General features: G+C 40.6%; 1 protein-coding gene across 4 annotated transcripts in view; it reads left to right on the top strand.

Moving 5' to 3' along the window:
- Positions 1-3,913: 3,913 nt before the first annotated feature.
- cacnb2a (calcium channel, voltage-dependent, beta 2a) overlaps positions 3,914-26,525 on the top strand; it is a 70,952-nt gene continuing 48,340 nt past the window's right edge. For 2 of the 4 annotated variants that reach the window (XM_031292961.2, XM_031292958.2), the window contains exons 1-2: positions 3,914-4,164; positions 6,217-6,309. In XM_031292961.2, the coding sequence (XP_031148821.2) occupies positions 4,081-4,164; positions 6,217-6,309 (177 nt within the window). In that variant the 5' untranslated portion in view covers positions 3,914-4,080. Of the gene's footprint in view, positions 4,165-6,216; positions 6,310-14,741; positions 15,008-22,817; positions 23,187-26,525 lie in introns of those variants that run through there. The other 2 variants (XM_031292962.2, XM_035997991.1) reach the window with 2 other exon arrangements.

Here is a 26,525-nt window from a genome sequence, read left to right as displayed (position 1 = left end):
CTTGGTCTTGGTTTGTATGTATTTGACGTCAGTGTCTTTATACTGATAGGGGTATGTGTAATTTAAACAATCATCAAGCCCATGTGTCTTATTTTATATACTGAATTGGGCAACACTTTAATTTACAGGCTCGTAATTTCCGTATAATTTCCGAGAATTTGCCAAGAAGTTTCCTGAGTGAACTGTGAAATTTGGTGTTATTATAAGGAACTCAGAGAGACAAGTGTTCATTTATGAAAATTCGAGTTAATTGATTCCAATTAAATGGACACTGGTGATTTAGTATTGCCCTTCCACGAATTGGAGAACAAAAGACTCATTTTAAAAAGATTTCCTGATTTGTAGTCTTTTATTAGACCCACTCTGCCTGCTAATTACCCATGTCTTTCAAAGTCAACACCCGCTTTATTTCAAGGAAATTCATATTTTCCCTTTTGTACAGTACCAAATGCTTTCAAGGAAACTTATGAAAGAATACAGACCCATTACATAGAGCATTACATTGATTTGAACTTAAATGCAAATTGATTTGAACTTAAATGCAACACCTGATTGGTATAATGAGAAACTCTTGTATTACAGTAGGTGCAAAGAAAGGACTAATACCTCTTTATTAGGCATACGCTGCACTAACATACATTTATTTTTGAAGCCCCGTTGAGAGAAACGTTGCCCTGTTTCAGCCTTTCATCTCACAGGCATTGTTCTTTGTTTTTGAGTCCTCTCTGTAATCCAATATGAGGGCACGTCCACCCACCTGAGCTACTTGTTCTCTTCATCCACCAACCTGGATGACTAATGCTCGCTGTTCAAGACAGAAACTCCGGAGCGATCCGGCCCACACAGCGCACATGCTCTTTACAAGCCAGAGTGGGCCTGCAGAAGGAGGTGGAGGAATACATCAGTACAATGAGATAAATCAAACACAGTAAATCAACTTATTTGTACATAAAATTGGATTTGTGATATTGAAAGAATGAGTGGGCTTAAGAGAAGATCTTCCTGTTTTTAATCAGCTTGCTGTGATTAAATTCTAGTGCTCCCAGTATCAACATATTTCTGTTAAAATTGAACAAACAGCTATCACGCGTCTGCCTTATTTGTGTCGGGGGATTAGTTTCATTGCACAATTTGCATGGTGATTATGTTAATTTGCCATTCCAAGCTTACTATCAAAGTGCAAAGTCAGTTGTTATTGACAGTGTCATGAGATTATTTGGCTATCACGTCAGAAAAAGCTGACACCATTTATTGTGACTTCCCGAGTAATGTTCAAACAATAGCTGGAAGTGCACTGCATTTCTCCTATTCTAGCATTTCTGTTATTTTTTAAATGCCAACCCCTTTGGCATTTCCAGGAAAGCTTCAGGTCTACTGGTGTGCGTTTAAATATCCTCTTTGCACCAAAAAGCATGTGTGTATCTTTTCAAGGCAACTGCTGCCACAGGATGGAGGAAGGAAGGGATTTTTATCTGGGCCATGTTGGTGTGAACACTTGCTCATCAGAGACCTGTCAGAAGAAGAGTTCAGCTCATGGGTCATCAGGGCAGCAGAATACACAGAAATGATGGGAAATGCCAAGAGAGAGAGAGAGAGAGAGAGAGAGAAACACACACACAAGAAAAGGAAATATAAGTTTTTTTCCCTTTGATTAGAAAGGATCTGACTGAATATCATCCTTTGCACCTGTTATTGTTATCACACAAAACCACATGGTACCAATATATAGTTACTGGTAGTGTGGTGTTTATTATCTCTACTAAAATCTGCTGCTCAGCTGGTCACGAAGTCTCTAGTTTAAAGGCGTACACCATCAATTTAGTAGTGTACTTTTATAAAGTTGGGAGACATATTTTTTGTAAATGATCATAATCGCAGCAGCAGAGGCTGAGATATCCTGATTTTTAATCCGTAGGGTCCCAAAAACACAGGATCCTACATTTCCCACGATACAACTCCACAGCATCTTTCACTAGCCCATCCATGCCTGGTAAACACTTAAATCTGTTAAACTCCACACAGTTTGTAACTCCAGCTTTCTGTTAAAGGGGCGCTATGCAGTTTTGGGCATTTCTTCGCTGTTTTCTTGCTTTTTGCTCGCAGGTTTCTCTATAGAGCTCCCCCTACAGCTTCGGAAAAGATATTTGGCAACTCCTATGTTTACTTGTGTCTGACTCCTCGCTCGGTCAGTTTGCCGTTTCTGCTTTCTCTGTTCCTCCGACAATGTTTTCCTAGCTTTCTTCTTCTTTTTAGCCGGCTCAGCCATGATGATAGTGTGAAAAACTCCATCGCTACCTTGTTAGCCGGTTCCTGAATGGGTGTATGTGTGCAGTGCCGTGAAGCAATTCGTTACATCGCGAGACCTGACATCATGCGATACTTCCTGACGCTGAAGCCGTCGGCTCGGCGGTTGCAAGGGTGGTTTTTCCGTTCACAGGTGCTAGGGGGGAGCGAGACGACCACCATTCAACTCGAAAAAAGTCATATAACCATTCCAATGACTCCAAAGCTGTTCAATTAAGGTAAATTAAGCTAAAAAAAACTGCATAGTTCCCCTTTAAAGATTTCCCCAAAGCCCAAGCCAAAATAACCCTGATGACATCACTACAGTATGACATCAGCAGGGTTTATTTTTCAGACTTTGAAAAACCTCCCTTTCAGAGCCACAGAAGACAACATACAACTGTTTTCACTGGCTGAATAGTACTAACTAGTAAACTGACTTTTATGTGTAAAATCAGTGGAGTGGCCCTTTAAAATGCAAACACACATGAAACCACTAGAGGGAAATAATGAACAACAAAACTTTAGAGCTGTCATTGTGGAAACTTGTCTGAGGACAAGGGGTTCACTTCAGCTGCAGTATTTGGTTTGATTGGTCTCATTTTAGTAGATATACCACTGTGTACATGCTGTGCATCACAAAATGCAGCACCTTTCCCTCACCACTGTGGAGAACTCACCTGAATAGGTACAAACGTACAGGGAAAATATTCAGTTTTAGCAAAATTCCCACTTAAATCTAGAACTGAAACAATTAGTTGATTAATCAATTAGTTGGTCAACAGAATTTAATCTGCAACAATTTTGGTAACTAATCGTTACACTTGCTTAATCAAGCAACAAAATGCCAAATATTTTGTGGTCGCAGCTTATCACAGGTGAAAATTTAATGCTTTTGTCTGTTTTATATCATTGTTAAATCCAAGCACGCTGTGTACTGTAAATAGCTATGTATAGGCTACATGCATACTGTGCATATTCACCTATTAAGGAGGCTAACCTATTACATTAATCATTCAATTTCATAGTCCCTTGCAATATTACATTCCTGTTTAAAATGTACTATTTGAAACTATTTGACTTCGCTATATGGCCTATACATTGTATGTTGTTGTTTATTGATGATTTCTATTTATATACGCATCTATTTTTTTCACCTACTTGTCTGTACATAGTAGTTAAATGTTTATTTTTTGACCTATCGTTGTTCAGCTTTGTTGTCCTTGTTTTTAGCTGTAGGCCTATGTTTATTCCTATATTATTTTTATTTGATAATGTGTTGAATGTGAAAGGAATACTTTCACCCACTTGTTCATTTTAATGACTGTAATGTAAAAAGGCATTTAAACTTATTATTCTCAGACTTTCTGCTTGCAAGCTGTTATTCGTTGTCATCCTTTTGTGCTGTGAGAAGACAGAGGTGTTGGTGTTGGATGAGGGCTCATGGAGCAGGAGAGCTCTCCAGTGTGGGTACAGTAGGAGGGCACTGATGATGAGGCTCTGTGGTGCTGAAGGCTATAATATCCGAGAACTGAAATCATCTTCACGATCATCTGAACTAGAGGGAAACTGCTTCACAAACCTCTACCGCACAAGCTCCTCCTTTAACCCCCCTGTCTCAAACTTGAAGATTGGCGGTGCCAGCTTAGCAGCAGCAGCAGCGGCAGCAGCGTCTCGTTTTCTTCTTGTGAACCGGTGACTAATTAAAAAAAATGCGGGTAACATTTAGTTTCGGACATACCTGCGGCACCTTCCCAAGCCGATTGTTGAATATCTGCTTTTATCAATGGTCCTATAATGGTCGTCAATAATACTCCAAAAACAAGAGCAGAAACACCTCTGGACAAACACATGGACTCGCTGGAACATCCGATGTTACAAGTAAGTTAATTAACATTTAGGCTTAATGACACGGATATATTTAATTAAAAAGTTGTTGTAGTTGTTGAAAGTTAGCTTAGCATGCTGAAGAAGCAGGTCAACTTTAGCTCACCTGTCCACTTCCTCGCTCCTATTGGTGGCTGCTATGCTATCTTAAATTAAGTTTACATCGGCTCGAGAGTCCGTTTTTGAATTCTAACGGTTGATTTTAATTCAAAATGTTTTCGAAGCTGTTAATTTTGAATGGTAGGCTACTTTATGTTGGTGTGAAGGAGGTTGATGTCTCAAACTTCTTTTTGTCTTTTTAGCCAAATATCTAATGTTTTAATCTTAGTAGGCTACTACAAATAGGCTACAATTTAAAAAATGTAATTAAAATTAAAAACATGTTTAGGTAGGCTAATACCATTTAAGTCCAGTGATGGAAGAAGTATTTGCATCCCTTTTATAAAAGTAGTGATAACACCATTTCAAAAAGTTCTTAACGTTACTTGCTTATCCTATATAACAAGCAGCCTATCATAAGTAGGCTGCTTGTTATATTGAATTTCCTCTTAGAGTGTTATACTATTACATACTTTATATGTGTTATTGATGTATTGACACTTTCAATAACTGAGATGTTTCAAATAAAAAATCATAAACTGCAAAGCTGTCAGATAATTGTAGTGAATTAAAAAGTGTAGTATTTCCATCTGAAATGTAGTAGAGGAGACTTAGCTATAAACTAGCATAAAATATAAAAGCACAAGTGCTTCAACGTGTTACTTAAGTAAATGTAGAGTTACGTTCCACTAATGTTTTACTCTATGAAAATATCTGCTAATACAGGATGTTCAGAAAGCCTCAGGTAAAATATTAGAGTGCATTACACATCTTGCTCATGCTGTACAGTGCATTTATTCAATAGTATTGTGTTATTTCTATGGCTTATTGAGGTTAATTAAACCTCATCCTGTTCTTCAGACTCTCTTTGCAGCTTAAACTGTTCTACATGACTGGCTTCTACAAACAGTCAAAAAAGTCTCGCTGTCTCTTTTTATATGCATGATTAACATGTCCCTTGGGAACGGGCTGGAATAAAAGGCAGATTTGAAATAAATTTCTGTTTTTTCCAGTTGCTACTAGCAACACATGCTGTATGAACACTTGAGCTGAGTGCATCACTTTCCCAGCCCCTGATCATATCAGCTTGCATATTAGAGACCACCCACATAATTACCTTTTTTTATTTTTTGATACCTGTCATAATGTTACACTTCAAAAAAACATTGAAAGCTGTACTTAACTAATTGAACTAACAGTGAGGCTCTATGTCTACACTAAAAGGATAGCTTCACATTTTTGTCAAGCCTGTGTTTAAACAATACTCGCATGCCCATATGCACTGTGAGAGCAGATTGACTGTTTGGTCTCCAACATGCACTATAAATCTTCCCAGCATCTTTGTTGCTATCATCAGATATCTTGTTTTGTCCCGCTAACAGTCCGCAACCCAAAGATATTTAGTTTACTAAAGATAACCCTCCGATTCTAGAGGCTGCAACCGGATTTATTTGGCATTTCTGCTGAAAGAATGACCTGAACAATTATCAAAATAGTTGCCAATTAATTTTATTGATCGACTAATCGATTAATTGACTACTTGTTGCTGCTATACGTCGTTCACTTCATATTTTAAGCAAACATGGTAAATATTCTCTGGTTGCAGCTTGGCATTTGCTGCTTTTTGCTTATATATAATTGTAAACTGAATATCTTTGGAGTTTGTACAGTTGACAAAACATTTGAAGAGATCAACTTGGACTCTTTCTTTTCTTTTTACTATTTTCTGACATTCTACAGATAAACCATAATTGATAATAATATAATAACTTATTTGCAGTTCTAGTTGGAAGACAAACTTGATTTTTCTAACTCTGACTGCTGAAGACTAGCTGTACTTAAATAAGATTGAGGATTGTGAATGTCTTACATTGGAACAGTAGCCTACATTGGAAGATGAGGACCTCTTCTTTAACATTTCCACTCATCTTTTTTGGCTGTTTGTAGTCTCAAGGCAAAGGAGCTCGAAGAAAAGGTCGTTTTAAAGGTTCAGATGGCAGCACCTCCTCCGACACCACAACCAACAGCCTTGTTCGCCAGGTAAGGAGAGCTGTTCACTTTAAAAAACGTTTAAACTTTGGGGCACTCCCGTGGCCTAGGGGTTCCCCACAAGTTCTTGGTTGAATCCGGCTGGGGATCTTTGTTGCATGTCCTTCCCCATCTCTCTCTCTCATTCATTTATTGTCATCAGATCAGCTGTCTGATTATTAAAAAAAAGGCCGCAAAGGCACATGGTGCCACAGTCTGTGGAACATACGCTATGGTACGGAGAGAGTAGGTTTCTACTGCCTATCGGGAAAGTTCTGTTTTTGATAAGGTCCAAGGAAGATGTATCTGATCATTTTCTGCACCATACATGAATATCATAAGTAATATAATTTCCTGGCTACAGATGCTTCATTCAGGAATGTAACACTTGTGTGTGTCTTAAGTGTGTGTTAATCCCTGACAGTAAACGCAAACTGGCATAAGAGCCCAGCCTCAGTCATCATCATCCATCAAAGATGAGATGTGCATCGCAGTGAGAGCCCTCTGTAAACACTGTTGGGTACAGTATGTAGCAGTGACACAGTGGCTTGTTATAAAGCAGATCCTGCGAGGTACACACTCAACGTGTCTGGTATTTGTTGAGCAGACCTGCAAGGGACAGGATGGGCCGGGTTAAGGATGCGCGCCCCTGCCTAAATGTTTTTGCCTTTTTTGGAGGAGGCACACATCGCCTCGTCTTTGGCATGGCTGCGGCAGAGCGACGGGAAGCTGGAGGAGATCAGAGCAAAACGGTGACTCCTGGCCTGCTGTCTGCTTCGTCTCAAGGCCACGGAAAACTTCTGAATGAGCTGCTATCATCATCAGCTCAGCAGGAGCTGCTTGGTAAGAAATTGCCTGATTTTTACGTGGGAGCTCGTGCTCATTCCCACAGTCGTGTCCCCAAATGAGGAGTTCCCCTCCAGTCTGAGTCATCACAGATAAAGTCAATTAGGCTGAGAGCGAGCGTCTTTCTGCAATGTAACGCCACATCCTACAGAAATAAGAGGCCATTAAAGTAAGCGACACTAGAGGGATGTGGTGAGAGTAGAGGAGTAATGTGTTTCAGGGTCAGTGAGGCCCTCGCATGCTGAGCAGAAATATCCCCTTATAGATATTTGCCGCAAGAGGGCCCCAGAAATAGCAGACCTTCCAGTAACTTCTCCTCTGTTTGGATAATAATGTAAATACAGTTTCATTTGTTTTATCATAACAGTTTTAATCTGACCTGTTTTCCCTCGCCCTCATGCTCAATCATACTGCCTGTGATTATTTTCACAGAGGAATGAGGACGTAATATTTAGATTGCTACACTAACACCATCCCGGGAAAGTATGAAGCTAACCTTTGTGTGGTTAAGTCACTGCCTATTCATCAATCTGTCTTTTGGTTCTCGTTTCTTTTTGGTTTGTTATTCTCTCCGTCAACCGTCAAAGCTGCTGTTTTCTAAAGAATGTTGTGCATGACTGGATTTCAGATTGTGTACAGTATATTGCCTTTTGCTCTCCCTCCTGTCTGACCTGTTGTTTTAAAGCCTCATAGTCTTGGTATTCCTGTAGGCGTCTTAAGAACAGCTAAGACAGGTCACTGTGTGATTGATCCAGCGCCGCTCCAAGCGTCATAAAAAAATGGCTTTCCAGTAACTGTACATAAACAGCTCCTAAACGGCAGAATTACTCATGCTGCTACAGATAGAGGGCACAGGGCAGCCAGAGAGTAGGTTGAGAGAGAAAGGATGAGAGGCGTTCCCTGTGGCCGTGGCCTGATGCCCGGGGGAGTATGGAGGAGGCTGGGAAGGGTGGAGGTACAGGCCAGACCAGACCGCTCAGCCGTGGGAGTAGCGAGGTCAGTGTTGAACTAGAGCTCAGCTCTCCCATTAGGGCAGAACTGTCATAGATTTGTCAGCAAACTTCATTATCGGGTGGATGGCTTTATTTTTTATTTATGTGGAGGTGTTGTTGTTTTTTGTTGTCTTGTTCAGCAATGTAAGCAAACATCATCTCACCAAACAGTTTGTGAGTTGTAGTGCATCGTCCTTCTGTTTATGCATATGCTGTTTATGCATGATGAAGAGCTACAGATGCTAATTAATAGTATTGAGATTATGATTATGTAGTCTACATCATTGTTTTAGCACTGCATTGATTTCCTTTTACAGTCCAGACATTTACGTCAACCCATTTCTCAGGAGGCAGAAAAACAGATGTTTCAGCATCAGGCTGATGAAAGCAGATTATCTGTTTGTCTGCCTCGAAGGATAGTTTGACGCTGGAACCAGCAGTCAGTTAGCCTAGCTTAGCATATAGACTGAAAATGGGGAAACAGCTAGCCTGGCTCTGTCCAAATGTTACAAAATTCCCTGCCAGCAGCTTTAAAGCTCATGAATTAACGTGCTCTATCTTGTTAACACCAACAACAACAACGCACCACGTAGCACCTTGAGTGCTGTATTTTCTGATCATATTGGAAACTCAAAACTGCCCATAGGTGTAAATGTGAGCGATTGTCCATCTGTACACTGGCGACGTGTTTAGAGAGTTTGCCTTGTGCCTAATGCATCCTGGGAAGTGATCCAGCCCCACATGACCCTGAATAATAATAAACTTCTTTATATAGCGCTTCTCTAGAAACAGAGTTAACAAAGTGCTTTACAGAGAGTGAGAAACAAAGCTCACAGCAAACAACAGGATTAAACACGAGGGGAAGAACTGCTTGAAAGCAAGTCTACAAAGGTTTGTCCTAAGTAGTGGATTTAAAAATCCTATCTATCTACCGGGTATCTCTAATGATGAATGTCTGATCACCTTTTTTGTTTAATTAATGCTGAGTTTGATGAGTTCTACTTTAGGATGTCAGTTTGCCCTCTGGCTTAGAGATAATGGATTTAAAATGTAGTTATAGACACCAGGTATTAAATGTAAAATTATTAAAATAAATTCTGTAAGTGACAAGATAACACACAAAGAAAAGCATACATTTTAAGGAAACAAAAACAACAACGGAGGTAATAAAATGACTGAATAGATTTAATATCAATTTTGAGAAATTTGAGAGGCTAACTTGAATGAGACTTATTTCTGCATTAGAAACAATATACAGTACAGTAATTCAAACTGTGATTACTGATAATTTGCAGAGTATTGTGTCATTATTAACATCCTGCTGCTTCCCACACTCACACTGTTTATGTAAGTGGTTGCACCAGGCTTCGTATCGCAACCCACTGCAGCAGCTTTTCCATGGCACATTGTTGCAGTTCGACCTTCTGTACATTCAGGCTGAAGAAATGGGTTTAGTGATGAAAGGCTGCCTGCAAGGGTGTGGTGAGGGCAGGAAACCCCTTCTCACTCTCTCTCTCTGATTGTGGCAATTTTCTTTTTCATCAGCCTCTAGATTATTTTTTCTCTTCTTAATGGAGAGAAGGGGTGACGCAAAGAGCTTATTACTGACTCTGATACTCAGATCTGGCAACCCTTTAATTTTAAGATAGCAGTGCCATACTGTAGTGGTATGGAGTAGCTGCCATTGGAAATCTTGGAAAAGTGAAGTGTAACATTAACCCTGCAGACCTTTTGCCTGGAATTTGAGCAACATATGTCATAGCTTTCCTATAGTAGATATTTCTGGGGAGCCATATGTGTTTTCTGGCATCAAACTGCAGAAATGATGCATGGGGTTAAAACACTGGAAATGTTAGAATGTGGAAACCACTGCTGCTCTATCAACCATCATAGAAGCACCAGACTGCCATCCAGTGGTAGAAGGAATGAATGTAGGTATTAAACTTGGTGATAATTTACAGTTATCTGTGCCAGAGTAACCAAATCAAGCTACAAAGTCTGTTTTTGAGCTCTGAATTTTTCCTGTAAAAAGTATTTGTCCCTGACATTTGACACTAAAACCACCCAGGAAGTTTCTTTTTATACAGATTTACATATCGTCACCTTCCTAAAATAATGGCTTTAGTCATTTTTTCAGGTTTTTCAGAAAACACAAGAAACAACCAAATACTGAATATATTTATTAATAATTTCACTCAACAATGTTATGACAATAGATGACTATTGACATACTAATAACAATGTCTGTCAATTATGCAAATTAAGAGGAATAAATGCCTTTACTCTAGGCACATTTTAAACCTTCAACTCTGTCAATAATCAGTGTGTTTACATGCAAAGGAACCTCATCACTTACCAATTGGGGACGAGCCCTGAATCATGGAAATAACCTCAGTGATAGAGTGGTAGATTTTTGTTCTTCTTGAAGCGGCTGCCATTTTGAAAAGCTTGTAAAATTCACAAAAGTCACATTGTCTTTTGACTTAGGCAACATAAATCGGCCTAAGTCACGCTCTTGACATAGGCCGTTATACTAAAGGTGTAGAATCACATGACCTGTTCAACTGTTTTGGCAAGAAAATCATTTTTGTCAAAAAATGACTTATTATTTTAGGAAGGTGACGATATGCAAAGTAACAGGTGTGGAAAAAAGAAGGGGGAAAAAAAAAACAGGGAAAAGGCTTTACAGTAGTGAATGCCTTGACTTCACAGTGACCTGAATCCACTCACCCCACCCTGCTGTGTTACAGCGAAGGCTAAATTAATTTGGCACAGTGTTAATGCACTACCCCCCTAGTGGACAAGGGCAATGCTTTCTGCTGTTATTATGAGTGAAGTCTTTCATTTAAATAATGTCCATAAAAATGCTACAGTATATTGAGCATTGTTTTAGATCATAAAGATGGATGCAGCATGTTACTGTCATTCTCTAAACCACTGATTTGAAGAGAAGTGCTGCTGATCGTTCACACTTTGTGATTGTTTTAGTGATTATTGCTCATATTTTAGTAGTGATTATAACCCATTCTATGAAATGCAACGAGTGCTTCTGGGAGTTTGATGTAGTCGCCAGTTGTTGTTGTTGTTGTTGTTAAAATGTCACATACAACCACATCACAATTTACTAACGTCCAAAGTGACGTCTTCAAATAACTTGTTTTGTCCAGCTAACTGCAAGCAAGCTGAAACTTGGTAACGTGTGGCATTTGTTTGAAAAATGATTCAAACAATTAATCGTTTAAAAAAAAAAAAAAAAAGTTGCTGATTTATTTTCTGTTGATCAAGATATCGATTAATTTATTATCGATGCTTTCAGCTCTCTTCATAAACTGCATACATAAACTACAAATGGCGCAACACATCCTAAACTGTATACTGGGAACGTAAACCTAAAGTTATTGACAATTTTTTTGTAGTTTTTAATCATATGGATGCATTTAATTAGCTCATTCTCATGCCTTGGAAGTTTGCTCTCGTCATTAGGTGCCTGCTGCCTCTGTGATTGATTGAGATTGTATCTGGCTGGTGATGAGACTTAGGAGTAGATACGTCTTTCTCTGTTGCATGTCTTGCTTTATCTCAGTTGGTTTCTATCTGCTTGTGAACAATGGTTTTGTGTAGGTGCTAATCTAACGGATATGCTGGCAAGAATGGATGCAGTTTTTTGAGTAAATTACCTTTTTAAAGGTGTGTCCAGAAAGCATGGTGAACCTATATTAAACAGGGAGTATTTTAGTTTGTAGACATGATCTCCTCCTGCAGTATTTTTTAATGGTGTCAGCAACAACTGAGTGATGATGACTTCTCAAAAGGGGGCAGGCTCTGACAGATTACCTGATAGATAGGATTCCTGTCTCACTGTGAGGTGCACATCTCTCTGTTTTATAATGATGCCTTTCCATCACAGCAGACACATGTCAGCCAGTGAATTATTGGCAGTGAACTAAAGAAGCTTCAATGTTGATGAAAGACGGTGCCAGATTTATGTTTGGCTGAGCGTCTGTCAGACCGGAGCGGGAGATGTATGCTACTACTACACTGATACCATAACTGATGAGCACAACGCTTTTCAACATGATGCACCATCTGCACAGGGCCACTTGAGTGCAGAAATGCTGCATGTATTCACCAAAACATCACTCCTAATGAATAGGCACCCTTTCAAATCCCCTTGAAATGTGAATTGGGGGGGGGGCAGCTAGCTCTGTCCAAAGGTAACAAGACTTGCCTACAAGCATCCTTGTTTTATCATTTGGTTTCAGTACTGATCGAAAGTATTAACTGGTGAACTTTAGAGGTGCTGGTAGTCGATTTGGTTACATTTGGACAATGCCAGGTCTTCTAAACTAAGCTAGCCAGCTTCTGGCTGTAGCTTTATATTTACAGCACAGACATACATGTAAGAGTGGTGTTAATCTTTTCATCTAATTCTTAGCAAAACAGCGAAAAAGCATATTTTCCATATATATTCCTTTTTAAAGTAGCAAAAGCTATTTTTAAACTTAAAATAACTATTATTAAATGATGCCTTTTTTGTAAAGGGGTGGCTACAGAGGTCTGGTAAGCTCACTTCTCCACTCCACACCCACAGATCTTTTTTATTTCAAACCTATAGTATTCAGCCACAACCACCGCTGACTCAAGTGACATCACCTGAAGCAATTTATCAGATTCCATTTTACTGTCTTAGGAAAACAGCCAGCGGAACCCAACCCTAGCTAAGTTTAGGTGCATCTTTAGTACCTCCTACAATGCCTTATGTCTTCTTAATCAAACCTATGGGTTACAAGTGCAATATGATATATAGCAACACCAGATATTTTGTCTCCGTAAGGAGGCAGACAGTTGAATTTGTCTTTATCCCGATACAGCACTGTCTGACAGCAGAAATCATGTTGTTATTTTCCTGGTGCCAAACTACAGTCACTGTGTGGGACCTCACACAGAGGAACAACAATGATAAAGTGTGTGTGGCAGCAGATGAGACAAGCAGCCCTTATCTTTATGAAACAAGATTCAGACTCTTCAGCATCAAAGTCAGCTTCGCACAATATTAAGACAAAAAAAAGGGTGACATAAGGGTATTATGGAAAAGGACCACAGCCAAGTGCTTGTACACAGAGAGATACCAAACCAAAACAACTTTTACCTACAACATGCCATCTCAATGATCTTAATATCTCAGGCATTAATTGCAAATACCATATGAAATGTACTACTTAACTTTTTTCAGTAAATTCTTTAATAGCTGTTTTACCAATTTGTATCATCCTGTCAAATTATGCAAATATTATTGAATTGAGTTTTAGGCTTCACGTTGAATGCAACTCAACTGAACGGATGCAGCTAGGGTCCATTAAAAAGCCACAATGTGTTTCCTTTAATGCCTGCTGATTAACTTCTATCTCAAACCCCTGTACTTTCAAGAAATGTCTGCTATTATTTTAATATTGCTACAAATTCATATCATTCACAAATTAAATTGATGAATTATTTGCAAATGTTGCAGACAAGACAATTCAAAGCGAAAGGGCGTAGTTGGAACATCAAAATTCAATCCACTGTGCATGCTGTGTGCCGTTGTTGCCAGATTAGATTCATAAACAGTCCACCGTCATGCTGTGTGTATGAATCTCACCTCTGCAGCTCCCCACCACATGTCTTTCATTGAACACTGAGGCAGAGAGTGAGAATATGTGCACTTCTAGCTGACACAGCAGTGAGGCTGCCAGTCAGTCTGTACTCAATCACCTGAACGCAGTGGGGAAGGGTAAGAGTGGAGTGGAGCTGCGTGAAGGGAAGAAACAATCACGCTAGCCCTGCGCTCACACTCGGCATGACCGAACTGTGTGAGCGACTTCCCTCTGCACCAGAGGAAGAGTTAGTTGTGCTGCTGCTCGGCTCTGTGCATGAGACACACTCTCTCTCTCTGTAACATGAAAGCACAGTGTAGTCTCTTCAGCAACCAGTAGCCGTGTTAGCTTCTCCCAACCTCTCACACAGAGAAAATATAAATGATAACGCAATGCAAATGAGGACTGCGCAACACAAAGGAAAAAAATAAAGGAAGAGAGTGAAGAGGCAATACAATCTGAGAACAAATGGGAGGCAATAAGTCAAGACGAAAGCCAGAGTGTGTATGTCAAGCTTTTAAAGCAGACTGAACCTTGGATGAAAGGAGGCGGGGAGTATAGAGGCAGCATCCTCCATTAGGAAGCAAGGGACAGCGGTCAATAAAGGACACTTAGAACTCCACCTCCTTCCCATGCTGAGAAGAAACTTGTATGTGATTATGAGTGTGTCTAAATCCACCAGCAGCTGAACTAGTGTGCCAGCCTGCAACTGTACCTCTCTGCTACAGCACAGCAGCACTGCAGAGGATTTGGCAGCCCAGAGGATCTTGTTGGAACGGTTACAGATTTCGGGGTGGGGTAAACAGTCGGTTCAGACGTGCACCTCACTGTCAGCTCGTGGGCACTCTACTGCAACAGTCTGGAGATGGGTAGAAGATGAAGAGGGGGAGGAGGGGGCATCAGAATCTGACTTTTTAAATTCTGAGAGTTTCTGAGGCGGGGATTTGGCGTACACGTGGGGGGTGGGTGGACAGAAGTAGGGGGCTGGTGTGGACGCGTCAGTCCTCTGCTCCCTCTGCTCACTCCTCCCGTCAAGGATCTCCTTTGTCCTCGTCATCTCCTCTGCGTCTTTTGGTGGTCTGCACCCCTGTGGGCCAAGCGCGCCGGCATGGACCGAGGCTGAACGGATGCTGCTGCCTGACAGGGAGTCTGTGAGACGGCCGTTCGTTCCTCCCTGCCCTGGTCCCCTTCATGCCGTGCTGTGGGCTGGGCCATCGCCGGAGAGCACAGCTTCCATATGTGAGTTTGAAGCTGCAGATTGCACAAGGATTGGAGTAGAGAGTGTGCTTGAGAGAGATTAAGAGAAGCTGATGAAACAGACTAATGTGCTTCATGCGCTTTATCATTGTTTCACAATGGGTTACTGTATGAATAATTTATATGTATTGGTATTTCAATACATGCACAACTTTATTGAAATTGTCAGTGTAGCTTTGAAGCACCAGACTGAATGGATCAGTGGATGCCTGCCAGCTTTCCCCCTTGATGTTGATCACTGCTAGATCTCTATCCTAAACCAGTCCTGAATGCTGCAGGATTAAGCTGAAATATTTCAGATGCACTAGCCGGACAGTTTTCTGCAGAGTTCTGCTCATGCCGCCAGACACAATAAATATTTTATTTTATATTTATTCCGGTGCACAGCTGAGGTTGTAATGTTATTGAATACAGAGGGTTCACGCTGCAGGCACATGCTCGGTTGACAGCTCCACTTTATTGGGCTTTGCTGGTTTATTTCATGTGTCCTTTGTGTTTTAGTGTCTGGAATTAAAAGCTGTGTATTATAAGAGAATAAGACCACTGTGGCTTTTAGGTGTAATGAAATGCAGTGAGAAGAAAATGTGGGGCGTGCTTTTGCTAACTGGTATGACTTGAGATGGGAAATTTAAAATTTAATGATGCATGCATTTTTCTGTACCGTCCTTTGCATTCTTAATTCTGTCATTCAGATGTGGGTGTTTTCTGTAGACTCCTCTGTGTATAGCGAAACGAAAGAGGAATATGTTCTGCTTTCTAGAGTCTATTCCACTGTTCACCAATAGAGCAAGGCAAAAAATACACACAACAATCCAGTACTGCAGATAAAGATGTTCCTCCCTAATTGAGTTTTAGAGTTTTACCACTAGATGGCCATGTTACACTTTTACTCTCTCTCACACACACACACACACACACACACACACACACACACACACACACACACTCATAAATGCATAAATACACCATTCCATCCAGAGAGAAAATGCTTCAACATCCTAAAGGCTTTGAAATAAAGTTTTCATGAGGTGTGATTTTTTTTTTTTTTTTTTTTTTTTTTAATTGTCAGAAATTAGTTATGATCTCATCCCCAAATCTTAGACAGAAGCTCATTGGACAAAATGTTCTGAGCTCAGTGCAGCCTTAGATTGACTAAAACAGTGATATGTCAATACAGAAAGGTCTGTGTATTTTAATAGTGTGAAGACATACTTCTCTAATGTGACATAATTACGGGGTATGTACACCTAGTCACAAACACAACATGGTCATGTAATGTTTCCTGACTTTGAGTTAACAAGGATTACCTGAAAGCTGGATTAAACAACTGACAGGAGTGAAAGGGCTGAAAGTGATTCACCAGTTATGTAATTTGTAAAATTCAGCCAAAAGAAGGCTGTTTTTCTTTTGAGCAGCCTTTGAAAAGGGAACGGGGGTCTGGTCCGGCCACGGTTTTATAATGAACCAAAAATATTTTTACATCTCTTGTGTGCTCTGTGCTAATGCTTCCTACGCCACCCCGAATAAACACCACTGTACGCGTGCACGCTTACACACAGACATGCTAGGAGACATGCACTGTCAAGTTCACGGCTCGATCCGAGACCTACACCTTATTATACATCCATGTCCGAGACTTACTGACATTGTTTCTGGTAAGTAACGTTAAAACTAACAACACAGTATCCACTGCAGTTATCCAATAGTCAAGACACACTTTTATCATTATCAATGTACGACAGCAAACAGATAGCCTTACTGAGGAAGTTATCATTGATAATTAACGTGAGTTAACACGTTACCTAACACGCGTTAGGTAACGACGTTAGCTGACAGTCTCCTCTCCAGCTTGTCATGACAAACGATGTATAACGTTTGTAATCATTCCCCTAAACGTTAACTAACTTACATGACAAACTACATAAAGTTAATCTTTTCTTATCGAAAGTATGAGTACTACTGACAGTATGCTCCAAATGTGCCTTAACGGGCTGCAGGGTCTCCATCAATGGGTCCAGCCCAGAGGGCATTAGAGCTGTTCTTTTCAAAGCCCAGGAACATTAAATGTCGAAAGTCAGGGTGCAAAGTTTGTCAAAAGGGAGGTAGGGAGAGTTGGAAAATAATATCTTATTCCACCATGACAAGTTGTCTTTCTGGATTACCTTACTTACTTACTACATTACTCTTTTGCCCAAGTAAAGTATGGTAAAGTATTTGTAATTTATTTTCACCATATGACCTGTCAGGTATCATCCAGTAGAAAACATTTGAATTCAATAGCTGTTAATTTATTTGATCTGCTGGATCAATAGACTGAGATTAAAAATTATGTCTAATGGTTTGTTATGTTTAACCCTTGTGTTGTCCTGCGGGTCACCGGGACCCGTCCAATTTATTTGACGTTTTGTATTGGCCAATACGGTCAAATAAACGTATAGTTAACCCTTGTGTTGTCCTTCGGGTCACCGGGACCCAGAGGACAACACAAGGGTTAAGTGATGCTTTTGACTTAAGCAAATCATCTTGCCTTTGCTGTCTCACAGAACGGTCTAATAACGTGTGAATGAAATGCTTTCCTTCAGAATGAGATTTTCATCCTTTGACATTGACACCTGTTGTGTACTTTTTCAAAGAATGAGTGCTTAAGGTCCTTGTTTCACAAAGTTAATATTAAATGTACAGATTGGATGCTCTATATGTAATAAGTATTTATAAAATTAAATGTCCAAATTTAGCGTGCAAAGTTTGTCATTTGGATGACACTAATGTATACAAAACTGTTTTTATGGTTAAATCGCTTACAAGAACACAACATTGTTTACATTGATTCGTTAAACTTTAAAATGTACGAAATTTTCTTCCAGGGGAGCATACCCTCGGACCCCCCTAGATGGTCAGGGGTCCGCTGTATCCTTCTCACCTTTTTTACCCATGACCTGTTTGCATGTTTGGGTTTTGCAGGCTGCAGTAGGCTGAATCAACTTTTACTGTACATCTGAGTAAGCTTTAATTTAACTGATGAGTGGTTTAGTGTAGGACCAGCTGTTGAAACTCCACACCAGACAACCTAAGCCCCATGTGTAAGGTGTTTGCATGAAAACAAACCATTCAGTGTGGTGGAGTATCACTGGCAACACACGTTTGTGTTTAATTACTGTGGTCAAACTAAGCATGTTGAAATTAATGAGCACTGTTAAAACCAGAGTTTGAGCTCACAGAGGCCAGTCCAGTAACTACAGCCTGTACTGACCTTGAGAGGACCCCAGCTGACGTGACGCGCCATTCTTTCTATGACACTCCTATCACATGTTTCCAATATGGAGCACCAAACCACGTTTTACGTCTGAAATGGGGTGGAACATAATTCCGCTCTGGATGGAATGTGGAGCACGGAGACCCGGCCGGATGGGACTCCGTCTGACGGACTGAATGGCCAGTCCCAGACACTCCTCACGGAAACTCCAGCTAATTGAAGACAGCCGGCCCTACTCCATTTCCCCATTTGTTTGCTAGGCTTTCCTGCTTGTCATGATGCAGCAGTGGTAGACAGTGCTTATATGTGAACTTAGCAGAGAGTCAATGAAATGCATGAAAGTTAATCATGAATAAAAGACTTGGAAGTATGTGGCACACCATGCAGTACAGTACACTTTCTTTTTTGCAGATGGCTTATAAATCTGTGGTTTTGTAATGTGCTAATTTGTCCTTGACATTTAAAGCATTTTCCCTAAACATCTTAGTATATTTGTGGATGCAGTAAAAACAAGACTAAGAAGTCTACAACTATGTTAACTGGGATGCTGTACTTACTGTATAGGGCAGACAAGGCAACTTTATTTATATAGCACATTTCAAACACAGAGGCAATTCAAAGTGATTTACATAGGCAAAGAAAAGCATTAGAATGACAATCAAAACAATAAGCAATACAACCAGAATAAAATCTGTTAAGATAAATTAAAAATTTTGCAGGTAATAAACATAAACAAGTATTGGACAAATTAAAAAAAAAAGTTGTGCCAATCCACTAATTAGATGCTGCGATATTTCATGTGATAAGTGGAAACTTGACTTGCTGGGAGCGCTAAAACTACCACATAGAGAATGAGAAATGGCAGATACTGGAGAATTACACAGAAGACTGTAATTATTCCTAGAAAATACTGAGCTTGTGTGTGCTAGTGGTGAGCTAATCTCTCATGGTGAAAGTGTGACCTGGAATTCCCAGTTTTCCAGGCTTTGGGATGCATGCCCAGGGAGCAGTGTCGGGCCAGCGCAGAGTAGACTGGAGCAGGGTTTCCTTGGCAAAAGTTGTGCGTTCTTTCACTTTTCGAGAGAATATGGAAATGTCCAGAAACTAAGCAGCTAATTGGCCACAGAAGCCTTTAGGAATGTCTCGGATTTAGATGGATTTTTACTGCTTTTACATAATATATTACCTCACCGTGGGACTGGAAAGGGTGATATATATCTGTGAGGGCCTATGTAGAGTATAGCTTCACCGATGCCTGGAAACACTGATGTCAGTGACACCGTGTGCTCAATGTGTGTGCACTGACCCTGGTTCTGTTACATCTGGGCTGCGAGTTTTAAACCCCTCACTTATGTGGAAACGGTGAAGTCATAGGAGGAAAGATGCATCTCTTTCCCTACAAAATATACAGTACTTTGCTACTATGCTACAATGAATGACCATATCACTACAGTTAGGCTTTCTGCTTGTTTGTCTGCTTGAAAAAAATCCCTTATTGGGGGAGTCTTGGTAGTCAAATGTTTGAAATGCATATGACATAACCACAACATACCCAGTTTGATTCCAGCAGGAGACCGCTCTCTGCATGTCATACCCCCACCCTCTCTCCTCCCTCGTTTTCTATCTGTGCCTATACCATCAGCTGTCAAATATAGGTGAAAATGAAAAATAATGAATAGAAAGTGCTTATTGGATTCTTGGCTTAGTCTCTCAGCTGTACCAGCCTTTTTTGCCTGTCATTTGTAAGTGTGTGTACGTGTGTGTTGAGGTTTTTTAAATGTATGAAAAGTCATGTTTATTCTTTATTCTATTGAAAAAAAAAAAAAATAATTATAATATATAATAATATATAATAATAATTAACAAAACCAAGGTACAACAAAAAGTAGTGGAATTAAAAACCTAAATAATATTAAAAACGGACATGACAAGAAATGATATCTTCAATCAAACGAGAGGGCTGATGGGAATATCATTAGTTTTGCAGGTATTTGGTCAGAGTCAAAAATACACCTTTTGACCTGATTGCAAATTGTACAAAATGTGCAGCTACTGTATTGCCAATGTCTGTAAATAAATATTGTGAATAATCTTTACTAGTGTGCTGTTTTACAACCTGCTGCATGAAATCCATACATATGAAGTAATTTGCTCCCTGTGGTGAATGTTAATTTTAGCCGCCTCTCTCTCTTCCAACACGTCATATTGGCTGCTTGACTGCTATCAGTGGAAAGCAGCTGCTTTGAGGCCTGGAGTGGCGTCATCCATTTCTGTGAGGCTTGCCGTTTCTGGCACAATCTATTCAGTAATTGCATTTATTAGGGTTACGTTTCACTATGACACATGGCTTGAGATTCTCTGCTGCTGTTTTTATTTGCTGTATATGAGACACGAGGTTTAGTTTAGGGTTCACTTTAGTTCAATTTGACACCGTAACTCCCCATAAAATACTTAAACTTGTCCTCTTCCCCATCTTTATTTTCCACCGTGTCTTCAGTAACAACTTACAGAAGGTAAAGAATCTGCAGCAAAATGGACAATCATGCTATCATTAGAGAGATGAAGGAGCTGTGGGCTCTGCTCACGCCCATTAAACTGGCACCTCAGACAGTGAGGGCGGCCAGGCCAAACCGAGCATCACTTAAAACAGGAGCAGATGTTCTTTGAGGCCAATTAACAGTGGAGAGATGCAGACAACCTTGTGCACCAGAGGAGGGCTGACAGACACTAGAGACAATTAATTAGAGCGACAGACGTTAAAAATGGATCAGGAGCTGTGTGAAGTCTTGCTTTAGGACCCTGTACTCCTAGGGCCATGTTACAGAAACTTCTTGACTTGCAGATCATATCTTAACTGTTTGGTAACCATGGTAATTAGGGTTAGGACCATAGACTGTATAATATTAATGGACAAAGCATCCGGTTCGGCGAAGTGCTGCAAATGCCGAAGTGCCTTAAACCTGCATTCTATCTGAATTCCAGCAGGGGGCGACACGTGCGGTTGTCTATCTATGAGAAAGTGACCCACTTATCACTTGATTTGTTACCTCAGTAAACATTTTCATAATGAGTTTATGGTCTCAATTGCTAGTTTAAAGTCTTCCGCAATACAGAATGATGTTCATTTTTTTAATTATGGTTTTGTTGATTTTAAAAGCGGCGATAAATGCAGGGGGTGTTTTAGGCCGTGGCTATGATGTGATTGCCAGTGAAAGTGTGTAACGTAACGTAGAGTGTAAGGGCTCCTCCCTCACTCCTCCCTCTCGTCTAAAATTGTCACATCCGCAACCAGGATGGCTGTGTCCGTAACGGCAAACTCGACGACTGATAGCAGATCTCCACAAACCAATGGGTGACGTCACACATGCTCTGTCCATTAATATTATACATTTAGCAAAAAGCCATTACATATGAACAGTTCCTAATTCAATGTTCCTACCCTAACCTATGGTGGGAAATGTGAAAGCATCCTAACGCCCCAAAATCTTGAATAAACTTTGCTAACTTTAGGATAACTGTTGAGCTGTCCTAAACGTTTTACTTTAAAGCTCTTTTTTTCTGCTAAGTTTGTGGCTCTCACGACCGACTGCTAGAGGTCACTCACAACGGCCAGCTACGCAACACATGCCACTATATCGATGAGGACTGGCGGGTTAAATCATTGCTGCACGACCATTACACAGCGGTTGTTCTGGTTGTTGATGCACAGTCTGTAGTCTTTTTTACCACTGCTGATCTGTATCTTCTCTGTGGTTCAGTTCCACTTAAGTGCATCCACTGGAATTGGCAAAGATAGCCTTAAAACTCTTCACTGATCTTTTACAAGTAATCCGGATCGACTTGGCCAAACAGACGGCCACAAATGTAGAGCTGAGGGAGAGGAGCTGATGGAATCAGAGAGGAAAGATAAGACAAAAGTGAGTAAGGGTTTAGGTATGAGAGTAAGAGGCGAGAAGGTCAGGACAACATTTAGAGAGTAGATTTAATTCTGGGTCAGGGAGCAATGCCACTACTGAAAGAATAGCGATGAAAGAACGAGAGAGGGAATTCCATTTTCGCTGAGCATCTTTCATCTGTCACAGCACTCGTCTCTTAGCAAAGAGGTGTCATGACAACAGGTACCAGCTGGGCGAGGAGACTTACCCCTGAGAGGGAGGGAGGGAAGAGTGTAGAGGAAGGAAAGTGAGATTAAGTAGGTGGAGAGGAAGGAGAATATATGAAACAGAGAAGGGAAGGATAATGAGTGAAGGAGGCACCGATGGTAGATGAAGACGAGGTCAGTTACCAAAAGTTTCCCTCTGCTTCTCCCTGTTTTTTTGTTGTTTCTGGAGGTTTCAGCGACCTGCGAGTCAGGGGAGAGCCCCTTCCTCACTCCAGAGAATCACTATGTTCATCCTAATGCTTCTATAAGCTCACCCTCGGGAGCCGGCCACAAAGGTCTGCTCTGCGATTGGGCGCGCGCTGAGGCTCAGCAGGGCGGGGTTAAACCTGCTGGGATGTTTCATATTCATACTCAGCGTGAATACATAATCAGTCCACCAGGTCACTGTGTGCTGTCAGGAGGAAGGGACTTTAACTTTGCTGGATGATTCTTATGTGATCTTGACTTTTTTGCCACGGGAAGAAAACTTTGCATTCGTCCTCTTCTATGTGAAGTGTGGTCTGATCCTGCTGACAGATGCTAGGTTCAGTCAGAGCAGACGTTTTGGGTTCGCAGGTTTACAGGGCAGATGATGACCTATGGCTGAGCGCTGCGTGCCCCCGGCCATCACCCTTGATCCCTCTCTGACCTGCCCACACAAGAGACTGTGGGGCTGAAATCTGCTGAGGAGGGGGCTCCTCTCTCCACCTTACTGGCCTGCTCTTGTTGCCATGATCAAACAAACCAAGAATAAAAATGTCTCATGGGTAAGTGAGATGTGTTGGTGGAGTTTTGTCCTCTACTCTTGAACTACTTTCTCCTTCTGCGTGTCTGGCTTTTTCTGTCTATGCTGTGGTCCTTTCAAAACAGCTCAAAGCGATGTAACATTTCTGCATCACTATTGATAATATTTTCTGGTTTAACAGATTATGTAGAGACTATTACAGTATATTCCCATTGGTTTTTGATGCTCCTGTGCCCAGTAGCTATTCCAAAGATAGGCTTAGAGATTTAGGTATTATATAACTACAAGCTACTACATGCCCACTTTATGAAATCTGGTTATCAGTCTGCCAACTCTGCCTGTGTTACAAGGAATGCAACTGATGTTGATGAGTTGAAATTATTGACACACATAAGGCTGAATCGCCAAGAAAATGTATAATTGTTTTTGTACTCATAATAACAGTAGGTACACTAGTAGTTTTCATCATGTTGTCCCAGGTTTTTTTCTTTTTTTTTATGTGTAAGAGTTTGATATCTGATTCTTTGCCAGTGCAGACGGATCAGGGGAGATTAGAGGAAGAGTGGCTTTGCGAGGATGAAATCAGCTACTTGGGGAAAGGGGGTGGGTGGGGGGGGGGGATGTCATGGAGTTACTCCAGAATCTACCTTCGGTCTGTCTATGGACCTTAACAACATTTTTTCTCTCTTGATTCTGCAGTCGTATGACCTCCAGCCACTCAGCTCAGCTTCTATATGTAATCTCTGTTGGTGGAGTTACTGTATGTCAGGTGCAAGTGACACAGTCATGGTGTCATAAACCTGAGGCCTAATTCTCCTCCATATACACCATATGTTGTGCTCTCCAAAAACACGCATTCATGTTTGGCACTGCGATAACTTTGTATTTTTGTCCAGTATATTGTATGTGTGCACGTGTGCATAAATAGAGGAGTACATATGTGTTTTCCTCCGGAGGGAAACACTGCTCCACTTTTGCCTAACCCACCCATATGCTGCATATGTCATGCTGCTGCTCTCTGCAGCCCAGCTCTCTGTCCTCACAATGAACCTGATCATTCCTGCACACAGAGCTGCAAAGTTGAGTACCTTAAAGTACCTTAGTCTCTAGTGAAATAATGTCACAACTAGTGCTGCCTCTCAGTCTTAATTCATAATTAATTTAGCTTACCAGCGAATATCAGCAGAGCAAGTCTTAAAACAGTTTTGCCAGTTTTTACTTTACAGCATGGATTTTCATCTTTTTTTGTAAATGCTGTTTTATTTAGTTTTCTTAAATAATTACAACGGAACAAGGTGAATATACTAATTGGGGGGAAAATAATAAAGAAACTTAAGCTAACAAAAGACATTTTAATTTTCAGTTCTCAAATATTTAAGTCATTAAGTGAAAGCAGACACACATTAAGTACCATTTGTGTCGATACAGGGGTACATACTATTATACACATATTACATATAAAGATAATCTTCAGACCAACTGTGTATATAATTAGAAAAAAATTGATTTGATGCTGTAATGTCCACATGATCAAAGGATCTAAACAGGGAAGTTAATTATAATTACTCCAGGTTTAAACTGGCTGTAACATCTAAAATCACCATTTCATTTCTATGCATATAACACGACTGTTCAAACTGATAATGAATGGTATGGAAATATTTCTTTAAATTAGCAACTAACTACTAATTTCCCTTTCACACACAGGGGAAGGGGGATGGGACTGACTACATGCTGTTAGTCAGTTGGCCATAGTTTTTGTAGTCTTTGTGGTTTTTGTAGTCATTGTGGGGAGTTCAAGGTACACTTTTACTGGGAAAGTTGACATGAGGCCATACAAGAGTTTATCAGTTGGCCTTTGTCATAGTGTGTCAGGGCCCTTGATGAACAACATACTGATGATAATTTTGCAAATATAGCTTTGCAAAGAAAAACTCCCAGACACTGTCTAACTTGCAAACATATATAAAGTTTAATAGTCGTGGTCTAGTACCGAAACGTTGCAGACTATTAAACTTTATATATTTTTGCAAGTTAGAGAGTTTTTCTTTGCAACTTTTGACCTGCTTGTCCCCTTCTGACGCACCTTTCTTACATTGTAGATGTGTGAAGTATTTTTCTGTGCTAATAGAGCTTTAACAGCTGTGGGTTGGGCTATAGAAAAAAAAGTGTGTCCAAAATGGAAAGAGATGTATTCCCCTGGGAGCATGAATGTGAGTTTCATTGCAAATCTGCACCATGGATTTTAATGTTTCTTGTGTGCCCGTCATAGACTGTATAATATTAATGGACAAAGCATCCGGTTCGGCGAAGTGATGCAAATGCGGAAGTGCCTTAAACCTGCATTCTATCTGAATTCCAGCAGGGGACATGGGTGACGTCACACATGCTCTGTCCATTAATATTATACAGTCTATGGTGCCAGTAGAAATGTTTGCCTGATGGTGGTGCTAGTGGCAAGGTCAGGGGGTCATCAGAAACATTTTGACTCTGGAAGCCATCAAGTAATGGTCAAAGAAAAATGTTTCATTGGTTAGGCCTACTGCATTATTCTCACGTCGGTCTCCGTAAACCTCCATTCTTGCATTACAGCCTACAGCTGCGTTGACTGCACAAAACTTCTTGTTGATGATTGGCTCTCTGGTCTGTAGTACCCCAACCCAGCCACTTAAAAAAAGAGTAGAAAAAGGAAGCAAGTAAAAACGGCACACATGCTCTACACTGAAACGAGCTTGAAAATGCACATGCATCTTTTCCTGCTTTCTGAGACTTAAACAGCAGCCTTCTTGTGTGCTTCATATGGATTTGTCCACAGCTCCCACTACAGTGTTCCCTCCCTCATGGGCAGATTGGCTTCAACATGATATTGAGACCTTTTAGACAACACCTGGGAGGGTTACCAAAGTCATTAGTTGTCATTGACATTGAATATCCATGCCAAGTTACATGACAGTGTGGACAGTCGTTGAGATGCCCTGGACTAAAGTGCTGGATGGACTTGGACTGATCAACAATTGCTATCCTCAGATACTGCTGTTAGTAGAGCAAACATCTCACCATGTTTGAGATGTTTTTTTGTCAATTATCCCTTCTAAGTGGCAGCAATATTACAAAACTTGTGTTTACATTAGTTCACGTTGCTACTGATGTCTTTGCAGAAAATGCAGATTTGTGTGATGCAGTTGCAGCACCTCTGCAGTGCACTGATCCCAGATATCGACTTGTCTATCCAATAAGCCTAATGACTTTGAGGGACACATTCATAATCTGAGTGGTGGCAGTGCCAGGCGGATTAGGACTCCAGATGGTGCTGTTACTGCCTGACTGTCTGGCCACAGATGAACAGCTGCAAGAGGTCACA

This window comes from Sander lucioperca, chromosome 23 (genome assembly GCF_008315115.2).
Source record: "Sander lucioperca isolate FBNREF2018 chromosome 23, SLUC_FBN_1.2, whole genome shotgun sequence".
NCBI classification, from domain to species: domain Eukaryota; kingdom Metazoa; phylum Chordata; class Actinopteri; order Perciformes; family Percidae; genus Sander; species Sander lucioperca.
The sequence above is the reverse complement of the archived record's forward strand: the minus strand, read 5'-3'. Positions and strand labels throughout refer to the sequence as shown.